General features: G+C 42.2%; 2 protein-coding genes and 1 pseudogene across 2 annotated transcripts; all 3 read left to right on the plus strand.

Moving 5' to 3' along the window:
* Positions 1–125: 125 nt before the first annotated feature.
* On the plus strand, positions 126–2,648 carry LOC133900303 (pentatricopeptide repeat-containing protein At1g05750, chloroplastic-like; annotated as a pseudogene).
* Positions 2,649–6,864: 4,216 nt separating this feature from the next.
* Positions 6,865–7,763, plus strand: LOC133901097 (non-specific lipid-transfer protein 3-like). Its single transcript, XM_062342390.1, has 2 exons — positions 6,865–7,397; positions 7,477–7,763. Exons 1-2 carry the CDS (start codon positions 7,054–7,056, stop codon positions 7,484–7,486), a joined length of 354 nt encoding a protein of 117 aa, XP_062198374.1. The 5' UTR covers positions 6,865–7,053; the 3' UTR covers positions 7,487–7,763.
* Positions 7,764–10,848: 3,085 nt separating this feature from the next.
* Positions 10,849–11,664, plus strand: LOC133901098 (non-specific lipid-transfer protein 1-like). Its single transcript, XM_062342391.1, has 2 exons — positions 10,849–11,275; positions 11,385–11,664. Exons 1-2 carry the CDS (start codon positions 10,929–10,931, stop codon positions 11,392–11,394), a joined length of 357 nt encoding a protein of 118 aa, XP_062198375.1. The 5' UTR covers positions 10,849–10,928; the 3' UTR covers positions 11,395–11,664.
* The last annotated feature ends 5,240 nt before the right edge of the window (positions 11,665–16,904 follow it).

Here is a 16,904-nt window from a genome sequence, read left to right on the forward strand (position 1 = left end):
ACTGGAAACTCAAACTCCCCACCGGCTCCATCCCTCCTAACTTCGCCACCGGGCTCTGAGCCCGTTCGCTGCTGAGCCCACTCGTCAACCACAAGGAATGGTCAAAGTCAAACACACCACAGCCCATGCACTCATCGACGCATCCCGACTCGTACACCCCGGCCGCCGTCCTCCGCCTCCCTCGTCGGAGCGCCGCTGCCTACAATCAACTCCACGCGCTCCTCGCCAAGTTCAGCCTCCTCCTCCACCCCGCCTTCCTCCACACCCTCGTCTCTCACCTCCCCCTAGTCTCTCTACTGCCCTACTCCTCGCAAGTGGCGGAGCCACGTTATGGAGTGTGGGTGCACATACACCCCCTTTCCATTCACAAGTATTAATAAAATTAGCTCTAATAAACAGTAAATTATTGTAGCTCCGATAAACAGTAAAGAGCATGCACCCCTCTCTCCGACGCTAGCTTCGCCCCTGCTCCTCGCCGCCTCTCCCAGCGTCCGGCCCTCTCCCCATTCCTCTACTGCCCTGTCATCGCCACATTCTCCTCCTCTCCCGTCCCATCTTGCTCGCTCGTCCTCTTCAACCACATCTCCAAGCTCTCCCTCCCCACCCCGTATCCCCCGCCCTCCTCAAATCTTGTGCGCTTTCAAGCTCAGCTCTCGCGCCAGCGCCGCTGCGGCCTTTGCATCCAAGGGCACCGAGCTGCATTGCCGCTTATTGAAGTTGGGATGTGTTCAGGATCGGTATGTGCAAAACGAGCTCGTGTCGATGTATGGCAAGTTTGGGCGTCTCAGGGACGCACGGAGGGTGTTCGACGAAATGCCAGTGAAGAATGATGTCTCACAGTGCAGTTGAAGATTGGGATGGTGTAGAACATGTGGTTCAGGTGATGCCAGGGAGGAACATATCATCGTGGAACAATGAGATCATGCGAAGTGTGAGCAACGGGGATATAGATGAGGCGGTGGGGATGATTTTCAGGGACATGCCCAAGAGGGATGCTGTCTCGTGGAACTCTTTGATTGGTGGCTATGCGAAGGCTAGGAGGTATACCCAAGCATTGGAGGTTTTCCAAGAGATGCAGGAGAATGGTGTGGAACCAGGAGCGGACAATTGTGTTGGTTCTCAGAGCTTGCGCACAGATGTGCAATGTGGAGCTCAGTTACCGAGCAAGGGCATTGCAGCTGATGGGTATGTTGGCAATGCTCTGGTCAATATGTACGCAAAATGTGGCAGGTTGGAGCTCGCGAGACAAGTCTTTGACATCATGTCAATCAGGGATGTTACATGCTGGAATGCAATGATTGTTGGGTTGTCCTTCTATGGCTGCCCGCATGAAGCCTTAGAGCTCTTTGATTCGATGAAGATTGAGCCTGATCATGTCACGTTTCTGGGTGTCTCGACTGCCTGCAGCCATAATGGCCTGGTGAATGAGGGAAGAGCATATTTCAAAAGCATGACTGAAGACTACAAAATCGTGCCCAGTCTGAAGCACTACGGCTGTATGGTTGATATGCTTTGCCTCTGTGGGAAAGCTCATGAAGCTTACCAAATGATTAAGGACATGCCCATCAAGGCGAATCCTGTTCTGTGGAAGATGGTGCTGGCAGCATGCCGAGGGCATGGACACATTAACCTTGCTAACAAGGCTTTTGACGAACTGTATCAGCTAATGCCAATTGATGATGGAGATAACATCACAATATCAAATATTTATGCAGAAGCACAGAGATGGGATGCTGCTGAACATTTGAGAAGGAAGGTGATTGGATGTGGTATTTCGAAGCATGCTGCACAGAGTCAAGTTTATGTAACATATTCAGCCCATGTATCTGCTGCAAACTCCAGGGGCTATGATCAGATTCAATTGCAAGAGGGGTTTGCTGCCACCAGACTGTAGCTCCATTTGTCCCACTGGTATGACTTGATATTTTCTTAGGTAACTTTGTTGCAAATCTGAATGTTTTGATAACATTCACATTTTCTAAGGAAACTTCCTCTAATTTTGTAGGGCGACGCAGCTTCCAGTCCTCTGAAGTGCATATGCATTTGTGATGGCGCAGCAAAAATCGCTAGTAGCTCTGTTGATTGGTGATGGAAGGTCCTATTTCCAAACGATTCACTGAAGTCCTAAACTTTCTTGGTCTCACAGCATTGTTACTTAAGACGAAACGTGGTAAGTGAGAACTATTTTTGGTCATGAACAACTTCAGCTGCTACAGATTGTCATTGTCCAAAGCTTACCTATTCCGGCTCAATTGATACAATCTCACCGAAAAGTGTATTTCTTGTCAGCAATCGGTAGAACGAAAATTTGTCCATATCAAAAGTAAAAACTCTTAAAATTGGGGAAATGGAAAGTTCCATTTCAATCCCGCCGAAAATTCTATTTAACTCCTTTTGTTAATATGTTAAGCTCTGTTCATAACAAAATCATGTTCCTATTGCAGTATTTTATAGGATTTTTCTCTGTATTTATTGGCAATGCTCGGATGTAAGTACACATCCCTTTCTTCCTGTACTATGTTCAGGTAGACAGTTTTCTGTCTTTTTCTGAATACCATGCAGACAAAGTTGTGGTCTTGTATATACATGACAGAGTTATCAGATACTCAGATGCTGGAGTGCAACACGGCCGGGTTGCTTCAGCTGTTGTCAGCTTCTTTGTGATCCTTGTTAGGAATATTAATTGAACTGATTGTAGCTGCATGAGTTTTTTCTCGTAAATTCATCAGGACACCGATGCCAGTGTCAAGGGCACATGTAGAAACTCTTTCATGGGGGAATCGGGCGACATGTGGGGTCCTGGTACATGGTCTTATCTGATTTTCGAAGCTTAATCAGCAAATTTTGGAGCATATTTGTATGCAAACATCTCCATATTTTAGGGATTTCCAATTTCTAGACTACAGGTAATTGGCAAATACATCAACATAACAAGAAGCATGTAGCACGTTCAGTAGTCACAACTAGATCCACATGATCCACATGTTCAGGCATTTATTAGAATCCTTTGCATCGTGGAAGTGGAGCGAAGTCAGTGGATTTTATTTTTTAAATAAAAAATTGTAAATGTATGCTTCCGTTTTAAACAATTACATATATAGACTTATGTAAGTGGAGTCTGCAGTTTTTTATTTCCACATAAACAGAGTCTGTCTAAGGTCTATTTTTTCTTAGACCCTGTTTGTTTAGGTTTTTGGTAGATTCTGCTTCTTAGAAACAGAATCAAACAAACCACTTTTATTGGCTTCTGGTTAGGGATTCTGAGAAACAAAAATCGATTTTACTACCACAGAAGGCTGAAAAGTCAAAAACAAAATTGAATATATTCATACTAAAAATAGGCTTTTAAAAAAAGCCAAACAAACAGGATGACTCTTCGGCCATCCGGCGTCCCCGGCTCAAAAAGAAAAAAGAACGTATAGTCCACCATAGTAAACTGCCCTATAGTAGCTAGAGGAAACATGGACTGTGCGTCATGAGGTGTGGATGCGAAACACATCGATCCTGACACCTACGAGTGGTCATATCACTCACCGGTCAAGATGAACAGAGACCAGTCACTGACAAGATCATGCAGCGCAGTGAACTGACCTGACCAGCAGACTGGCCCATGCATGATGCATGCACCGAGTCGATTGATCGATCGGCCTATCCATCCGCGACGATAGATGTGTACAGTTAAATGTGGATGCTTGACTTGCAGTTCCATGGCTCGCCCTGCTCAGCTCGCGGTGACCGCCGTTCTGGTGGCCGCGCCGTGAGGATGCTGTTCCCCTGCATCAAATATGCCACGGGCAGCGCCGGCGACGTCCCCCGGCGGCCTGCTGCTCCGGGGTGAGGAGACCATCCTGAAATCTTGGTTAACAGCATTGTAAAAAGTAGGAAAATCATCTAATTTTCTAACCTAATCTCGGAGAGTTTCATTACACCTCTCTCATGCATGCATCGCTAAGACTTTCATCATCGTTTTATTTAAAAGAAATAATTTAATTACGCAAGTAAACAATCTTAGCTGGAGGATAATATTTTGATAAAAACTTAGACGTGCAATTATCCTAAGATGTAATACTACCGGTGGATAAGATATTTAACTATTCCTTTGCTTTTCCATGAAGGGGAAAAGAAGAAAAAAAAGCTTCAATTTAATGATACCAGAATCTATGTTTTCTACCTTCATCGTCTCACATATCTCATAGAAAATTTGCACATGAAGCATATAATCTTCATTAGGAGTGCTGTCAAATTGATTTTGTTGCACTAAATTTAGCACATTCATTGAAACAAAAAGTCATTGGAAATAAAATCATGGAAACTTTACTATGGAACACGATTTCTATTACTGAACTTACAAGCATGGTTACGGCATCAATAGTTTGGGACGTCCCCTCTCCGTCTTGCCTTGATTTGGTGACATAAGCACACTACAATAAAAAGTGTCTTTACTGTTAGCTCTAAAGTAACATTCACTATTAGTTTTAAAACCGATAGTAGACAATAGACAGTGGTAGTCACAGACCGATAGTGATAGTCTATATCCAAATTGACATTTTTTTTTGCTAAAAAAACGATTTTTATTGCCCAACTAGGCACCCCACGCGCATGCAGTTACAAGTCATTCGAACCAGGATCACTCAGCTCGTGCTTATCATCTCATCACATAAGTGCTTGTGATAACAATATCATATGCAATTCTTTTGATCTCTTCTGTCTAAAACTTCAAACGATTATTTAGATATATAATGACTTCAAATGAAAAGGTTTTCAACTACAAAATTGTAGATCTCGTCGAGAGCTATAATTTTGGTATAAAGTTTGTCTCCATCCGACCTCGTATAAAAAAGATATGATTTTTTAAGATAAGCTGTTATCTATTATTACTGCCGGTTGGTAACACAGACCGGCAGTGATACTTGATAAATTATCACTGTCGGTTTTTGGTTAGAGCTGACGGTTATATTAGGTCATAGCTAGAGCTAGCAGTGATAGTTAACTCATCACTGCTAATTTATAAGGACTAACAGTGATAGTATCACTGTCGGTTTATGGCTAGAACCGACATTAATAATCAAGTTTTACTTACTAGTTCTTTTTTAAGGTACTTTTAATGTCGGTCTTTAATACGAATCGATAGTGATACTTTATCACGGTTGGTTTTTAAGAAACCAACAGTAATAAGTCAGTATATAAGATATATTCTGTAGCAGTGGCAAACTGTATTTGAATGTCTTCTTCCTCTGCTATCCGAGTTTATTCATTATATTGATCTCCGTCAATTTTACACAAGTTTACTCGGTAGAAAAAGCTAGTGTAGCGATTGAAATGGGTGTTTCTCTATTTAAAGGCCTGGCTCTTATGTACGAATGCTAGTCCGATAGCAGTTGTCCGTTTAAGTTTGGCAACTACCACACCAAATTCTGTTGGCATTAACATGTGAACACGCATGTTACACGTGCAATACTACACAGCTAATATTGCAAAGGCAACAATAATTGCCGTCCTACCCAGTATGATTACTGAAGTTCGTTGCGAGTCTAAATCACGGCAGATCGACCACGTACAGCAGTAAATGCCTGTTCTGATCGGTTCATATACTCAGGTCGCCACAACTGCCAGAAAACTCATCAAACTCGCCCAAAGTTAGCACACTTTCACGTTTTTTTAGATATGGGGAAAGCCAGCGACTTCGATTAGCCAAGCCCAATTGTAGAGGTCTTGTACAACAGTTCAACAAAAAGAGTAAGCTGATCATCACATACTAAAGAAAAAGAAGAAAGTAATACGTTGCTTTTCCAAGGCGACATCACACTCCCAATGCTTTTCATCGCCCAAAATGATCCTCACGTTGTCTTGGTATCTTCTTCTACATCTTCGGGCAGCAAGCGCTTTGCGACCGCACGCCATTCCACCTAGCTCGGATCACCGCCATCTCCACCATGATGTTACGGATTCTTGCTAGTCTTTCCTTTATAAGCACTTCGTTTTCTGTTTCCTGCAAAACAGCTCAAATATCAATCCAGTAATAAACTATGTTCAGAATCTTAGTAGGGTTACTAATTAAGAGAATCTTACTATACTTTTTTAAGTCATTGGAACATGAAACCTAGTCGGATATAATGAAATCTTATCATAATTGTAGCTAGCTATGAACTAATCAGGTGTCTAAGTCAATCAAACTTGCCTGACTCAAAGCGTGGCAAACTGTGACAATGTATTGTTGTGAACAAAAAAGGCGCACGGGGTATATATGTACTAAACTCACACACCGTAAAAAGGGCGAGAATGAAAAGAAACTATGTATTGCTAGCCCGGCCGTGCATTTCATGCAAGAGAAACGTTGGCAGCTTCAGTCGGTCACGCAGGCACGCACACAGTTTTAACCTCTCAGGAGTTGACTCACTCAGGCACGTGGCCGCCACTCGTGCCTCAATGGCGCCCGTGTGTCGTAAGTTGTGATCACGTCAATACCTATTTTTTGACTGAGGTTATCGGACACACCTATAGAATCTGACATATAGAAAAAAATTACATAAAATTTTAGATGACCCATGTCTCAGAGCGGACTCACCCCTGACGAAAAGCAGGGCATGGAGTACGATTGTACCGTATGCATATGCATGCGTGCAGTGCGTGCACGTGTGGTAGACTGGAAGTGGTAGCTAGCTTGCTGGCACAGGTGTATCGAGTAACAATGGCGCATGCATGTATATGCACAAATGCACATTCCAGGTTTTCCATCGAAGTCCGAATACAAACGAAGCACGATCACATGCATGCATTGATCAAATCTTACGGTCCCGGGCCCGTGCTCAACCACGGGTGCACAGCCAGATCTCGTCGGGTAGCACATACACATGCATGCATATGCAACATGCACATGCACACACCACCACCCTCCAAATTAAGCTTCTACTTATACGCTACCTCTTGCATCACCTTACTGCATCGTCACAAGCTAATCAACCTAAGCTAGCACTACTCAAACTTCCTCGCCAGTCACCACCACACTTTAGACACTTCACTCACTAGCTCAGCACATATCACATTGATCGTGCAATGGCTCGCTTCGCCCTTGTCGCGGTGGTCGCCGTCCTGGCGGCTCTGGCGGTGGCCGAGACAGCCTCGGCGGCGGTCAGCTGCGGAGACGTGACGTCCCTCGTCGCGCCGTGCCTGGGGTACGCGATGGGCAGGGCGTCGACCCCGTCTGCGGCGTGCTGCAGCGGGGTGAGGTCCCTGAACAGCAGGGCGTCCTCGACGGCCGACCGGCAGGCGGCGTGCAGCTGCCTGAAGAGCATGGCCGGCAGGCTCGGGGGCGCCACCATGGGCAACGTCGCCAGCATCCCCGGCAAGTGCGGCGTCAGCGTCGGCGTCCCCATCAGCGCCAACGTCGACTGCTCCAAGTAAGCAATAAATTTTTAACTTGGTTACAGCTCCATTTCCAGCATGCTTTATTAACCACTGTTAATGACTCTTATGCAGGGTTAACTAATCATTAAGGTAGCCATGCATTAGCAGTGTCCATGCATGTACCACCTCGATTGCGCGCTGTACGTAGGCTGTAGCTGATCGATGGATGTGCGTGCGTGCGTGCCACAGAGGAGAAGGTCATCCAGTGATGACCTACTCCATTTATCACCTTACCACCACCACCCTCTTTGTTCCTTTACCATTCGTTGTTTGTGGTTGCTGTCCTTCTGTTCTTATGTACCATGTTGCTCTGGCAAAATAATAAACGCACTTAAGGGCTTACGTCCTTACGCTCTGCACTGTTGGATTTGTTCTGAGATTCGTGGGGAGCAGGATGGTTTTTGTAATTTTGCTCTCCGCGATTGGCTGCCGGTGGGTGTCCCGTGCAGCTGCATATATCATCCTGCTTCAGGGAACCGCCAAATGCATGCACAAGTCCACGTGGTTTTCGAAGAGAATCTGGATTTGGTTGTGAATTATGCAAACTTCAGTGTATAGTATGCATGATTGCACTCTTCTGTTTGGCTGTAGAGCTATGGGCTGAAATCTGAGGGTGGACGTGGACTTGTGCATGTGGATCTTGAGTGTTGACTGAACTTCTTATAAGCTATGGCACTACCTCTTAATTTGTTAGCTAGGCCTTTTCTACCTGTCCATGAATTCTTTCGATCCCACATCAGATTTAAATGTAGCACAAATTATTAAGGAATCGCTCTAGCAACGGTCATAGAGAAGTCCATTTTTGGCCCACAAACTATCACCAAAGTCTGATTTTAACTCTCATACTCTAAAACCGGATATTTTACGCTTCAAACTTTCAAAATCGTTTACTTTTCACCTTTTTTTGCTGATTTTATAGGCTGTTTTTTATGACATGGTGTCAGTTTCGCACACGTGTTAGATCAGTTTAAAAAAGAGAAAATCATGAAAATGAACAAAATCAGAAAAAATTAGGAAAAATAGAAAAACATAAAAAGTTTAATAATGAGAAATAATAGAAAATATCAGGAAAATTAGAAAAAAAATAAAAAAATAGAAAAAAAAATTAATTTTGGTTTTCAACCGTCACAAAAAGTCTAACTGTAAAGTGACTAAATTTAGCAATTGTTATAATTGATACCAAAGTTCACCGAGGTTAGGGTTTCGAGATCAAGAGGTTAGGGATTGGGGGGTTTCTATGGATACCAGGCTTAGAGCTAAGTTATTAGAAGGCAAACAGTCTGATGAAGGAGGGGGACAAATGTACGTACTACTCGCAGACATCAGTATGTACAACATTAAATAATACACATATACATGCCAAAAAGAATATAAATTTAAAGAGTATATAGGACGTATTGCATACGGTCTAGTGACATATTACGCTATACTACCGGTTAGCAATAGACTCACTCGTTGGTTCCTTCCTAACGCTTTTTCTTGATTTTCCTTTTTTTTCATTTTCCCGATTTCCCCCCACTTTTCTTTTTTTTTCTTTTTCTATTTTTTCATTTTTTCTATTTTATACTATTTTTTCTATTTTTCTTTTTCCCCTGATTTTTTTATTATTTCTGATTTTTTTTAAAAAAATTGTTTTTTTATTTTTTTCATTTTTCTTCTTCTTTTTTGTTGACAAGTCTGTCACGTGTGTGAAACTGCCACCACGTTATCAAAAACCGCCTATAAAACCAGCAAAAGGGTGAAAAATAAACGATTTTGAAAGTTTGAGATGTAAAATATCCGGTTTTAGAGTTTAAGAGTTAAAATTAGACGTTGGTGATAGTTCAACAATAGACTTCTTCCTATAATTTAAATACATGTCTCCCAAAGGAGAAACACCATATTGCAGAGCACCATCCTAAAGGACACACCTTGAGACAAAAACACTAAATAAGACTAGCAATACTACCTTGTACTCACAGTGGAAACTGGAGACTAAGCCAATCAAATAGCTCAACTGTGAGTTGGTTTTTAGAAAGCTAAAAAACTAACTTTTGAGAAAATAAAATAAAAACTGAGAAGCTGGTTGAGATGAGTTTTTCTAGTTTTTGTATATTGAGAAACTAAAAATTTATTGTAAAAACCAATAGTAAAATTTTAAAAGCTAGAAACTAGAAAAACCAAAACCCAAAAACCTCGACCTAACTAAATAGACCCTAAAACAAGCTACTAGGCACTACAAGATAGTATGAGCACCATGAAGAACATAACACCGTTGCGGAAAACCCAGCAAAAAGATCCCATAAGTCACAACCATGAACCATCTGAACATGCAACTTCCATGCACTAGAAATAAGTGTGGAGAAGTGAGCGTGTCATCCGTTTTGTTAGAGCATCTTTTATTTAGGAATGATGCTAAGGAGAGAGTGTTGAACACATGATGCTAGCTAGCTAGCATATACATTGCATAGAAACATTGGGAGAGAGTGCTTTCCTAGGAGGATCGAGTAAGGTGCCAAAGATGGAACAGATGGTGGCAAGGAATAGACAATATCAACAGATATTTAGGATTAATTAAATGGCTCTCAGTATAGGTTATCGAATTAATTGCCTTCCAAGGCCAAAAGGCTTTTCTAAGATTCTAGACTAGTGTGACAACGTCTATCCAGTATCCTAGAATTTAGTTCTACAGAATTAATGTCTAGATTACAAAGGAAATTAACTATTCAATTGATCAACAGTGGCAACACAACAGTGATAGCACCTGGTAAATATAGATAGAATAGAATGGTGCCTCAAAGTAAAATGCCAGCCGAATGTAACAGTAATCAAGACAGTGAAGACATCAAAAATATAAGTATAGCAGACTAAAGTCTAGAATATGGTCTACACTGCCACACACGTCTCACTTAGCCTGATTTCGTCATTGAGCATTATACCCACTTTAGCATGCAATTTTATCCCCAATAACAGCACACAATTACACGTACACTTGATGAGCTAGCGTCGAATAACCTCCACCCAGCGTATCTACGTACGTGTCTACGTTGGTGGTTGTGGCAGAAGACGCGACAAACCGGAAGGATCGATCGATCGATCATATCGATGGGGATGGATGTTTAATCGTGTGATAAGCACTTAGATCTAACTCCAAACACACACTGAATTGAATTGATTGAATATAATGCAGCAAATGAGGCATGCATGTACGTCAGTCCCTGCTGCTGCGAGTGCATGCTAATTATATTCACTATGAACTAACGATCGATGATCTGCCCCAACATTCAACTACCTTGTGCCGAGCTATTAATAACTCCGATGGACATGGAAGAGCCACCGACGACGACTGAAACTGAACAGCATGGATGCATGCATGCATCCATCTCGGCCTCATCACTCACATACACAGAAACCCTATTTAAAGACCAAAAAACCTTTGCACTCTCCTCACCAGAACTTGATCCATCTCTCTCCATTAACAAGCATCTGCTTCGTTAGCTTCTTCGTGTCCCACACAGCACAAGAGACCGATCGGAGAGATCGACATGGCTCGCGCTCAGCTGGTGTTGATCGCCCTGGTGGCGGCGCTGCTCCTCGTGGCGGCCCCGCACACCAACGCCGCCATCAGCTGCGGCCAGGTCAACTCCGCCATCGGCCCCTGCCTCGGCTACGCCCGAGGCGCCGGCAACGGCCCCTCGGCCGCATGCTGCAGCGGCGTCAGGAGCCTCAACGCCGCCGCGAGTTCCACCGCCGACAGGCGCGCCGCCTGCAACTGCCTCAAGACCGGCGCCGCGAGAGTCAGCGGCCTCAAGACCGCCAACGCCGCCAGCATCCCCTCCAAGTGCGGCGTCAACCTCCCGTACACCATCAGCGCTTCCATCGACTGCTCCAGGTATACACACACATATATACATCTCTGTACGACTTTATTAACAAATAAATTAATTAGTACGTGTATATATATACCAACCAAAGCTTGTACACATGATGTGTTTTTTCAGGGTGAGCTAAACGACCGGATCCATATATTCTATCTCTCGCCGGAGCCTGCATGCATGGCTCCATCATTGCTACATATCTAGTATGTATATATATATGAGTCTACTGAATAAAATCTCTCCGTCGTGTACACTGTTACACGCTTGGTAGTGTACGTACGTGTATGTGAATGAGAGAGAGCAGTCACACGTGTCCTTGCTACTGTTATTGTATCCGGCCATCGGTATTTCCTTGTTCCTCGCCTCCTCCGTTTGGAGGAGACCGACCTGAGACCGATCGAGTTTGTACATACATCTATTTTTGGTATATATACTCCATGTGTGTTTGTTGCATACGTTTGAACGATGCTGTGTGTGTGTGTGTGTTTTTAACAGTTTTGCTACTTGCTACTTTTCTAGTGCTTGAAACTAACCAATCTTTATTTATTTTCAATCACCGTCCTAGCTAGGCTTTGTATAAACATATATACAACTACTTATGGGTTGAGGTGATTAGATTTGATCCAAGAGACAAGGATGATGATTGAAAAATAAGATGGTTTCAATCAATTGAGAAATATTCCCACGGTGTGAAAGAAAAAACTCACAGCCTTTTCATGTTACTCAGCTCCTATCGGTTGCATACCAGATGTGCATAACGCGCAAGACTCGCAACCAATACAAAATTCATTTGAACAAATTGCAAAAAGGAAAAAACATGCATGTTGAAACTCTGGCCATCCAACTAGAAAACAAAGGGGGTGTATGCAACCGTTGGCTTTGTAGACCTATGCAGTTCATGATGCTAAACGTACATGTGGCACATGAGCTTGTAAGCAGATGCCAGCAACGGATTTTAAGTGTTGAGCAAAGTCTCAAAAGTCACAATAGATCGAGTTGATGTTTTGTACAGCACAAAGGCCCACTACTAACTTTGTTTTAAAAGAAAGGCAAGCAAACTGCTTGCTAACTCTTTAGAAGGAAACAGTTCATTTTCTAAGGGAATTTGGGAAAAATCTCCACGTTCCAAATAGGGACTTACACTGTTAACTTATTTTCCTTTTCCCGTATGAATTACGTCACATGTTCTTTTATTTATGGCGCAATGTGCTTTTTTGTCCTGTTTAATTCTTGAACAAACCAAATATATAGCCACAAAAATTTCAGATATTATCTAGACAACTCTACAATACTTCTGAATAAATTAAAGATGCTCATGTAAGAAATACAAAATGCTACCCTTCTGCCAGGATACCATCTTTAATTTGTTGACTATAACTGGTGACTGGGAACCATTTAGGCTATAAATTAACGGTCGCATAAGGTATATATTGAAGTGTCACATGTATCACTGCTTACGAGCCTTCCGAATTGTTGAGTCCAAACAATTGTCAAATTAGGTCTCTTGAAACTATTGCATATGTACTGCAAGTTGCTGCTTAAGGTTTTTTGCAACACTGTTGCATTAGGTCTCCACCACAAATTGTTGCATGAGCTATCTTCACAATTGCTACATTAATTAGGTTGTAAACTTTTGTGCGTATATATGCATGCGAATTGCAAAAGATGGAAATTCAAAATATAGGACAGAAACTTTGAAAGCAAAAAAGAAGAAGTAAGAAACAGAGATAAGTACTTGAAATAAAAAAAATGAAAATGAAAGAAAGAGGAAAGGTAGTGCAGAGAGATAGCGAGATCGCCCAAGCACTGCACAGGCTAAGGAGGCTCGTAAGCGATAGAGAGATAGCGAGGTGGCTTTTCATATATAGCCGGGCAATCGTCGGGATTAGGAAGTTGCATGATCCTCAAATATTGGAGCTAATCTAGGAAGAACTGCACACAGCTATAAAATCTTATCTCTAATAGGTGGGCGTAGAAGAAACTCAGCTAGTCCTCCATGTGCTCGCTTGGGCTTCTGCACGGACCGTGTGCTCTAGACTCGGAGAAGCCGTCTATCCAACAAGGCCTTCGATTTCAATAAAGCTGAAGCTAGAGAGTTTCAAGATAAGGAAAACCTGAATCTTCTTTCTCTAAGTAAAACTAGATCTATTCTAAATAACACTTGCCACTTCCATTGCCATAGCATAACCTGGATATAGGGAGGAGCAAATGATCTTATTGCTTAATCTCCATCGCAAAGAGAGTGTGAGGCTCTTTTGTGATGTGATATATATTTTTATTTACCGGCCGCCTATTATATAGGCGGATTATGATACAAATGTGAGCCAATCAATTAGATCCTACAAGTTCTAGATACAAATGTATTTAACTAGTAGTACAGAGCAACGAATCTTCGTGTAGATGAGATAGAAGCATGCATGATGTTTTGGAGTGAGGTTGTCAATCCAGGACCCGTGAACCAGAGGTAGGAAAAAGAAGATCTACTGAAAACTCCACGAAGAAGAATGGCTCCATAGGACGTAGGTAGGCTGATATCCAAAGAAAATGGAGGAAAGCTATTAGGAGAGAAGAAAATGGAGAAAAAGATAAACATAGTTGCTATATGTAAATGACATGAACAAGCGTTACTATAAAAATTATTTTCAGAAACGAGTGGTAACTCATTTGCACAGGTGTTTAGCATTCTATATTTGATCGAAGGCCTGCAAAATGAATGATTTTCACATGAGCAAAAGAGACCGTATGTGAAAAAATATTATCAGAGACGGTTCCTCAAATGAACCTATTACCACAAGTAGTTCTTTAAGCAGATCACCTCTGGTAATTCGATTTTCACAGATGGTTCCTTAAGCGGATCACCTTTGGTAATCAATTTATAGAATTAATATTTTTTTGGTTAAAAAAATGAAAAATATTTGCACTCGAGGAACCCGGTGGCCGCGCCATTGCAAGTCACAAGTCACGCGATTTTTCAGGCACGTGCGGTTCCTGGCACTCGAACCTGAGACCTCTCAACTCGTACGATACGTCTGTACCATCCTACTACATAGGTACTAGTGATACTAATAGCATAAGCAATCTTTTAATCTATTCTGTCTGAAACTTCAAACAATTATTTGGATATCTAAATGATTTTAAATGAAAAAGTTCTCAACTATAAAGTTGTAGATCTCATCGAGGCCTATATTTTTCATATAAAGTTCATCCCCATCCAACTTAATATGAAAAAGTTATGAATATTTGCAACTCATTATCAGAGGCGGTTTACATAAGTATCTGCCTCTGGAAATCATCTCTATTACGAGAGGCAGTTAACATAAATAACTGTATCTATAAAAGGCTTTTACATAGGTAGTTCATTATATGAACCGTCTCTGTTAATGGATTGTAAAAATTTATAACTTTTTCATACGAAATCGGATGTGAATAAATTTTATATGAAAATTGTAGTCCTCGACGAAATCCACAACTTTGTAGTTGAAAACTTTTTCATTTGAAGTTATTATCAGATGTCCAAATAATGACAAAGCAAAATATGTATTTGGGTCTGATTTTAGTAAAAGGACTCTTAAGAAGGCCAAAACTGATGCTGGAAAGGGAGCTATTTCCACTGCTGTCTTTACAAGTGGAAAAAAACCTATCTCAAGAGTGCTTTCTCTTTGAGGCTTATGCATGATCATTCCCAGTCCGCTCCTCCCAAGGTTTTGGACAGACTCATTTGAATATTGCTCAAAATATTGAGCTATTTTACTATTTGATAATAACTTTAAATGAAAAAGTTTTCAACTACAGAGCTATGAATCTCATTAAGAGCTATAATTTACATATAAATTTGTCCCTATAATTTAGTATGAAAAAATTATGAATTTTTTAACCCATTATCAGAGGCGGTTCACATAAGGAACCGCCTCTAAAAATCATCCCTATCACTAGGAGGTTTCTTATGTGGCCCGTCTGAGATAATCATCCTATTTTTAGAGGCAGTTCATATAAGAAATCGCATCTGAAAATATCTTTTTGCATAGACGACTTCCTATGTGGCCCGCCTATGATAATTATCTTATTTTTTAAGACAATTCAAATAAAGAATCACCTCTGAAAATGATATTTTACATAGGCAGTTCATATAATGAACTGTCTGTGGTAATCATCTGATTTGCATAGGCAGCTGTTGTAAGCGGCTATGGAAATTTGTTTCCACAAGCGGTCCAAAATTGCCGAGACTTGCTCAAATAGTTTGTTATTTAAGCTGCATGTAAAAATACATCCTAGATATCTGAAAAATAGTTTTTTATTTATAGTAAAGGATGGATCCCCACCTTATCGAGGAAGGGAGAGGGCCTGTGGGGATCCAAGGGTGTGAACAACTACCAAGGTTAGGCTTATTTGGTTAGCACCAAAACCGATATAGCCAGGAAGTCATATGGAGGAAATCTGTACACGAGGTTAGAATTCAGGTGGTCAATTTAGGTCTGACATCAAACACTTCGTTCAAGAATCACCCCCTCGAAGGCTTGCACAACTAATGTTACACCTCTTAAGAATAGGAAATAAGTCTTATATTGGTGTTTCCCGACGTTGTAATGTTCTAACTTTTTTTAAGATAATAAAAGTATAACTTTTAATCTCTGCATCAACACAATGTTAACACGTCGAGGATGCATATAGACATTACACTGCCATCACTAAAATAACTGAAACAAATCGATTTTAGCAGACCAAAACAATAAAAAAGAAAAAAAAACTAAACCACACCATGCACTTCCTGGCGTCTAGACGCCTGCTTGCTGCTCCTTGCCTACTTCCATCACCTATGCAGGGAGAGGAATATTGGTCTTCATTCCACTATGATTCACCTTATCTCGTCGGCTCCCCAAAACTCCGTCCCACTCATCACTTTGATGGGGAGAAGAGAATAGGGACCTATGCCCATGCCGACCAACATGATGGTGATCGACACGGACCTCACTGCTAGTGTACAAGATCCAAGTTGTCTCCGCACGAGTGATCTGTTAATAAAATAGCTCACAAGCATCCATATCCACATGCCACCGCCCTCGCTGCAAACAAAGAGGTGGGGGGGGGGGGTCCGTGACTATGAAACGATGCTTCCAAGGAGGGGAATGACGTTAGAATGACACCGTCGTCTGATCTGAATCATGGGTTTTCATGCACAGACACCACAAGCCTTGAATGGAGAATGATGTCAAGCCTCAACAATGCCTCCAAAAAAGGAGAACGACACCTGCAGGGTGTCACCATCATCTGTTCCAAATGAGCTCAGATCAAAGGTTTTCAGCTAAGGCACCACACCACACACACCCCATTTCGCCACACCAAAGCTGACATAATCACCGTCGCCGATTCAGAGTCATCGGCGTCGACCGTGGCGACCGCTAACTAGCCGCGTGAGGCAATGGGCTGTCAAGAGGGAGTTGTCGGAGCTCGGCCGGGGAGGGCCATCGCTTGGACTAGGGACATCACCCCAGCCCACCACCGTCAATTTTGGGCCGATGTGCCCTGAAGGCCGCCCCCTACGCAAGGAGATCCCGCTACCGCCGCGAGAAGACTGGATGCTGCTGACGGTGGTAGCGAGAGACAAGGCAACCAAGGAAGAAGAGGACGATGAACATGAGATTGCCT

Source organism: Phragmites australis, chromosome 19, assembly GCF_958298935.1.
Source record: "Phragmites australis chromosome 19, lpPhrAust1.1, whole genome shotgun sequence".
NCBI lineage: Eukaryota > Viridiplantae > Streptophyta > Magnoliopsida > Poales > Poaceae > Phragmites > Phragmites australis.